At 33.4% G+C, this 7,822-nt stretch overlaps 1 protein-coding gene across 1 annotated transcript; it reads right to left on the bottom strand.

Annotated features, from left to right (window-relative positions):
- Positions 1-668: 668 nt before the first annotated feature.
- LOC134229008 (frizzled-2-like) lies at positions 669-4,546 on the bottom strand. Its single transcript, XM_062710716.1, has 2 exons — positions 4,412-4,546; positions 669-4,324 (listed from the first exon to the last, which is right to left on the bottom strand). The coding sequence occupies exon 2, from the start codon at positions 4,262-4,264 to the stop codon at positions 2,549-2,551; it is 1,716 nt and encodes a 571-aa protein (XP_062566700.1). The 5' UTR covers positions 4,265-4,324; positions 4,412-4,546; the 3' UTR covers positions 669-2,548.
- Between the last annotated feature and the right edge of the window lie 3,276 nt (positions 4,547-7,822).

Below are 7,822 nucleotides of genomic sequence, written 5' to 3'. Positions count from 1 at the left end.
GCATTGACAACACTTTCAACTTGCAAACTGATCTACTTCAAGTTCATCCAAATTGTTGGAAAACAAGTGCATCAAAAAAGTATGTCACCCTAAAAACACATAATGTGCTGCATAGAATTTTTGAAAATTGTTATCAACTTAAAATTTGAAAACTGCTGGTTTCATTCATAAATTAGAGAGCACTCTTGTTTCCATCCTCCACATTATATTCTGGAGCCCAAATAACTATAAATAAACAAAAAATTGCATAATATAGTAAGAGATCAGATGATTCTAATTGTCTTGCTAAGGAAGTTGAGAACTGCATAACTGCTATTAAAGCCTAAGATTATGAATAAAGTATATCAAGTGAGCTATTGAGTGTAAGTGTGTTTTTGAGTGAGGATTTCCCCTTAAGAACAGTCAGAGTGTGACTAACTGTTACTCTATACAGTGAGGTACTTATAATGCATTAGATAATCTGCTCCATTAAAATAATTAAAGTTCTTATACATTGTATTACTAAGTAATTCTCATAAAAATTCTTAAGTTTCAGGAATTTATCATATCCTCCCATTCGCTATTCTGTACACTACATTACAGTGCAAGCCATGGTTTTTGTAAATCCTAACTAGGCAGTTGAATTCTGTACATGTGCTTACAGACTGAACTATAGAATAAAAACATGATTTGAATTTAACTAGTTTTTATTACACATACAGCACTGGCTGTTAAAAATTACAATTAGGCATGCAGAGATTTCTATCTCTCACAGACAAAAAAAGCTTTAAACACACGCGTCTCCAGGTGTTTTAAAAAAAAGATTCACAAAAATAAAAGTTGACTGGCACCCAGCCAAAATTCCTTTAGCCCCAAAATATGATACATCTATTATCAATGAACTTTATCAATCCCTCTGGTGAAACACAAGAATTCTCCCTGAATAAAATTTTAAACTAGGTAAATTTAACTAGATTTCCTAATCTTTCTTCAAAGAAAAACAAAACACATGATACCAGATTGAGAATTTAAGTACTACAGTTTGCTGAGGGGGAAAATAGAACTTGTTCTCTTGGATACAATGTTCACTTGTGAAACAAATGTAAAGATTTAATACAATAGGGTTCCTTCCAGTACATGGGAACAGTTTTTTTTCTAACCTTTTTTTTTCCAAATTAGAAAATTAAATCATATCAAAAGAGCAACCTGTGCATTATAATAATAAATTTAAAAAATATTCCACTGAATTCAACTTCAGAATACAACCATTTTTGTTTCTGTTATTTCTATACATTAATAAAAAACACTTGTATTTACAGCAAGATGTATACATTACATAAGAGAAGTTTACTCCAATATATCAAAATTCTAGATAAATTCAAGCCCAGACAAAATGAGATATTGTATTTGGTTCTTCACATTTCCTTGTTTCATGTGTCACCTGCCAAAAAAAACATCTTGAATAATTTTTGAGTGACACTAGCAAAATAACTTCATTTAACAAAATCAGCTACTACTGTGTCATTAAACGTTTCTTATATTTATAATACCGTGATTTAAGTATAGACCCAATTTATATAAACTTGAGAAACTTGTTCAAATTAATACAACACAAGTGAGAAATTAATATATATAAAATAAGAATGACTCCTATACACATGCCATAGACAAAATACTCCCATAATGACAACGTCTTCCAGCCGACACTTTCACACCTCAGAATTGGCATCCTGATCATGTATACCTTGTATGACCAAGAGGCAACTTTGTATGTTTTACAATCAAGCCTGTAACATACTCTCATAAAAAATGGGATTTAAAGCTAAAAAACATGTTTATTTACAAGTAAAAGAATCTAAATAAATTGACACAGACATTTATACACATAAAAAAACATGTAGAATTATATTAGTGTATAAACATATTTTTAAAAAAGTAATAAATATACATGTATACTTTAAACATGTTAAAAGAAAGAAATGTAATCGTATTAAAAAAAGTGTTGAAGAATCCAAATTTTCACATTTTCCATATTTGTTTTCACTGTATCAATGATTAAAATGAAATATATTACATGATTCAAAATATCTTTGTTCATGCAGCTATCAAGCTTGAAACCAGAAAACTTTTTTTTTTATTTTCCCTTTTTTTAAACATAGATTTTTGGCACATGAAAAGAACGTAGAACTTAAGAGATACAATATACACATATGTTCATTTAACACACAAATTAACTTAATATAACTTGAGACAATTATACATGAACTATTTCACACACATGTACATTATCTCTGAATGTGTACTCTTATGGCAGTTAAATTATTTTAGCACAATCACTCATGCAGCAAGTATTCACATAATTAAATTTTACACCTGATGAATTCAATTGAAATTCTCAAGAGAGCTATGTAATGGCATCTTTGGAAGGTGTACAAATTATTCAAGTCAATGTATTACAGTATATATTTCACTGACAACATGCTTCTTATTAATCAATTTATAAAAAAATTTATAAATTCTAATGAAGTCCACTTAGGTTTTCCTTTTGCTTGCCATCCAAAGAAGGTTTTCACACGTTACTTTCACGTTTGTTAGATCCACAAATTTTGGCATAAAACCTCTTCCACGAACTGAGGGTTTTTCCAGTCCATATCCAAACCCCTGAGGTAATTCCGACAATGACTGTCATTAAGTACTTGATCATAAACACATTGAAGTCAGGCCACGGTTTGTCCCCTGACCTCAGCAGTTCAATGCCTTCGGGAGGAGCATCTGTAGAGGATGCTAAACACTCTTTGGTAAACCAATGTAACATCCAAGTGTCTCTAGATGCTTGTTCATAAAAGTAACATGCAATAACAATGGTAGCTGGCACAGTGTATAATACTGAAAAAATTCCAATACGGACCATTAATTTTTCCAGTTTGTCTGTTTTTGTTCCATCACTTTTCATAATGGTGCGGATTTTAAAGAGCGAAACAAATCCAGCTAATAAGAAAGAAGTTCCTAATAATAAATATACAACTAATGGAGCCAACACAAATCCTCTCAATGCATCCACATCGAAAATTCCTGTGAAACAAATCCCACTAAGTGTGTCTCCATCCACTTGTCCCATGGCTAAAATGGCAATGGTTTTGATGGCTGGCACTGCCCAAGCAGCAAGATGGAAGTATTGGGAGTTGGCCTCTATAGCCTCATGACCCCATTTCATTCCTGCTGCCAGGAACCAGGTCAAGGTCAAAATGACCCACCAAATTGAGGAGGCCATGCTGAAAAAGTACATCATCATGAATAGAATAGTGCACCATTCTTTCTTAGTTCCTTGTGTAGTTATAAGCACCGTCTCTGGTCTGTTTTTAAATCTGTTGCATGCTGCTGCTTCTTTGTCAAGGGAAAATCCAATTACATATGCTAGAGCAACCATGAAGTAACATCCAGACAAAAATATGATTGGGCGTTCAGGATAGCGAAAGCGGGTCATGTCAATGAAAAAGGTTAAAACCGTGAACAGCGTAGAAGCCAAACATATGCTTGACCACACACCTATCCATAATTTGGCAAAGTGTCGCTCATGTTCATTGAAATACATGTTTTCACATGGGGCCCCACATTCTGGGTACACTGTAGATCCAACTTTCAAACGGTAGTCAAATCCTACTGAAATACGGTACTTTATGGGGCATGTTTTGTACGAGTTGACCACATCACCCTTTTGGTCTCCCCCATATCCCGGTCTATACTTATTTTCTTCATCATCAGGAATAAATCCAGGGAAATGTTCATCACGATCATTCCCACCTCCTCCATTTCCATCAGGAGGATGGGGTGTAGACTCCACTGGATCAGTTCGATTTTCTCCAACACACATACCACTCTCTGGAAATTTTTCACATTTTAAGCTGTCTGGCCATTCAAATCCGAACTTATTCATTAATGATTCACATCCATTGCGAGCCTCATTACACATAGAACGACAGGGTGGAATAGCCTCTTCTAGCACTGTACACACAGGTGCATACATTGTGCACAAGAAAAATTTCAGTTTAGGGCTGCACTGGACCTTCACAAGAGGAAAGAATTGATGCACCTCTAATCCGGCATCTTCTTGTTTTTGATGGTTCAATAGATTCGGCATGATCGTATAATTGTACGGCAAGTCTTTGCACAGAGGAATCGAAATCAGTTGACATTTTGCATGTGGTTGAAACATTTTCTGTCCATTCACAATAAAGCAAATCGAGAAAAGAAACGTAACAAAACACACTACTTTTAAAGCTGCCATTTTTGTAAATAATCCGCTGGGTTGAGCCAATATCCAGGTAATCAATATTAAGACATGGTCCTGAAATAATCAAAATCACACATTAATTAACTACACACATCGTCATGTTTTCTAATAAGTCTAAACGTTAAATAGAGTTCGACTTACATGAATCAACTATGTGCATCTTCTTTCTCCTGTCTTTGTGCGGTGAATTGAATTAGAATTTCGAAAGTTTCTAGATCAGTGACCTGGAATACCAAGCACTAGCCTGTGTGAATTGGGGATCTAGAAACTATTTATGCGCCAGAGAATCTCCGAAGTAACGAGGATTACAATTGGTTAAGAACGCTGTTACTTTTACACCCCCTTCAAAACTATTATCAGAAAATCCACGTTCTATAGTAATGTTTTGATTTCGCAAAAAAAATTAATGTTATTCAGTGAGAAAAAATCCTTTAGGCAATTATCATATGGTCACCTGAGGACTCTAAAGGGCGTTTATACAAGTACTAAAAGATTAAATCTTGTTTGCCCCTGTCAAATGCAATTAAAAATAAATCACTCAATTAAAGTGGACATAATTATGCTCATTAATGACATTAATCCTGTAATCATTGATGTTAACTAAATTAACGGTTTTAGGGGTGGGCGATATTATACATAGAAGCGTCTAAATACCTGTCCAAGTCTCAATTATTTAGTGTTGATTAAAAGTTAATTGCGATTACCCCCCCCCCTTTCAACTGATAACATTAATTTAAAACCCTTTTCAATGAAAATGGGTATTACAAATTCAAACTTACTGATTTGATGCAGGTATTAAGTTTATAAATTTGATTATCAACTTCAGATTAACCTTTTATAGTCTGAAAAAAGCATTTATCAATCGGTTTGTTTAATATTTATACGACATTTCATTTTTGTGGGTATTATAATGTGTTGAGAATGAAAAGCTTTCAGGCTTTGTATTAATTTAAACCACATTTTAATTGAAAATAACGAGCAAAAATTTACAACCGCTTTTAAGAGTGATTGGATGTGAAAAATTGATTATTTTAATTACCAAGTAGATAAAACTTTAAAAAATATTAATTAAAATTACAACTTCAAACCAACTCACAAAAATCTCAAATTTACGAAATTTTAAAGAACTTTGGATGTGAAAAACACAATAAAACAAATAAACTTCGATAAAAATGAACAGTATTCTCATTGTAATGGTGGAAAACCCTTTTCCAGATATTTCACTGTTTCGGGAGATTTTTAAGTTACGAAATACTTCTTGGAAATAGAAAATGCGTTCTTTGTGAGTATTTGGAATATATATTGCTTTTGATTTTTACGACAACCGAGAATCTGGTGGGCTTAGCGGTAAAATAAAACGAACAATCGTCTGATCAAACGACTGTATGCGAAGGGATCACTGAAGACACAAATGACTTGTTGAGTAAGAGCTGGTTTATTTGAAAATTTTAATTACAGAGCATGTAATAAGTCACTCGAACACACTTCCGGTATAATATATACAGTGAGCGTTAGTGACGGTATTCTCGATGTAATGGCGCGTAGTCCTATCTGCCTATTTCAGACATTTCTGTATTATTTTTTTTTTTGAGACACGGATTACTCATAAAGCGGAGAGATTCTTTCCCTTTCATTTTTGTTAGCAACCAACTATCAATATTATAAATTGTTATGAAAGTTATTGTAAAGAGGAAAATCATACTTGACCAAATAGTTTGGACCTAGCATCGGTTTTGAAAGGGGGGGCTGGAAAAAATTGAAATGTAAATAGCTTAGTTAAAAAAACTTTCAAATTATACTTACCAAAGGAGCAATCAAAATTACATCAAATTTACATCAATCTAATTATACCCCACTCAGAAGGAGGGGGTATACTGATTTACCACTTGTGTGTGTGTGTGTGTGTCTTTCTCTCTACAAATTTTCATCACAGTTTTCTCAGTAACGACTCATCGCAGATGCTTGAAATTTTAGCACACCCTTTATTTAGGCATGTCATATGGTGGGATTTATTTTTATTCAAATCCCTTGTCAATTTTCTGTATATCCGCGCGTTCGATCTTGAGTTTTCCTATGACCTTGAACTAACTATTTTTTTGTATGTGTTTTTGCTCAGTTTCAAGATAACTATTCAAGATATTTTTTTAATCAAAACTCATATTTTGAAACATATTAATGCCAATTTTATTACTGTAATTATACTTGGAACTCTGATTTTTCTCTTGACCTCACTATCTCCCATTTTATTCAATGTGTCATTATTTTCTGACTTTGGCATTCCCCATATACATGTATTTAATTTCACTATTTCTAATTATGCACCCGGATCGCTGGATCCGGGGCATATATTGTTTTAATCCTGTCTGTCTGTTTATCTGTTTGTCTGTCTGTTGTCAACTTTAACCTTCAACGTAACTTTTATAATGTGAGAGATAGAGACTTCATATTTGGTATGCATACTCCACTGATTAAGCTCTTTCAATGACACCAAGGTCAATGACCTTATAACCTTGACTGTGACCTATATGCTAAAAATAAATTTTTCGAACTTTCGCTGTAACTTTGAACCATAGGAGATGGAAACTTTACATTTGGTATGCATACTTCACTAATTAAGTTCTTTCAAATGACACAAAGGTCAATGACCTTCGGACCTTGACTATGAACTAAATGCTTAAAACAGCTTATTTGAAATTTCGCTATAACTGTTGAACCACAGCAGATAGATTCTTCATATTTGGTATGCATGCTCCAATAATTAAGTTCTTTCAAATTTCACCAAGGTCAATGACCTTTTTCTTTATATCCAAATTATTGATTAGCCTTGAGCCCTTGACTGTTTTCCGACAGGTCAATGTTTATGCTAAAAATAGCTTTTTAAGACATGCAACTTTTTGTTGCACTCTGCTATCCATTTTGTGTTGAGCAGTTTCTTTGCCTTTGACATAGTGTTTCACAAAGACATCTTGTTTTTAAGTTTTTACACGCTACTTTTTTTTCACAGTTTTTTACTTATCTCAGTGAAATTTCTAACAGATAAAAATACTTAGATACTAAATTTGATTGGTTTTAATGAATATTGTTGCCACAATAGCTTAAAATAAAAAAATATGAAAATTTTTCAAAAGTACACTGTATACTACTTACAGATTTTGTCAGATTGAAATAAAACTTAGCACCAAAAGAAATTAAACCAAAAGATCATTATTTCATTCATTGCTGTTATAATAGATAAAGGACAAATTGCTACTTTCAATCTTTCTTCTATAGAGGTACAATCTCTTCAGACACTTCTTGTTTACTCTTACTCTCATTTGATTAAGATTGAAATTTATCTACTTTATACAGTGTAATGCAGCCCCCTATCCCCAGCTGTGAAGGGGAGCCTGTCACCTGAAAAGCAAGAGTGCTGAAAGTCGAGGGGTCCACTGCGGCCACACCAAGGACGGCAAGATGCTATGCATATGCCTTGCACTCTGTCGCTTTCTTTATTTCCAAATTATTGATTAGTCTTGACACTCCTTGACTTTTCCACATTCGTTATTAACAGGT

The sequence above is a fragment of the Saccostrea cucullata genome, unplaced genomic scaffold, assembly GCF_032062105.1.
Source record: "Saccostrea cucullata isolate Sc308-1 unplaced genomic scaffold, CSIRO_AGI_Scuc_v1 ctg253, whole genome shotgun sequence".
Lineage (NCBI taxonomy): Eukaryota > Metazoa > Mollusca > Bivalvia > Ostreida > Ostreidae > Saccostrea > Saccostrea cuccullata.
Note: the sequence above shows the minus strand (reverse complement) of the source record. Positions and strands in the feature narration are given on the sequence as shown.

Bases quoted from the DNA above. Each gene is read 5' to 3' on its own strand.
- LOC134229008 (XM_062710716.1), bottom strand. From the start codon at position 4,264: ATGGCAGCTTTAAAAGTAGTGTGTTTTGTTACGTTTCTTTTCTCGATT.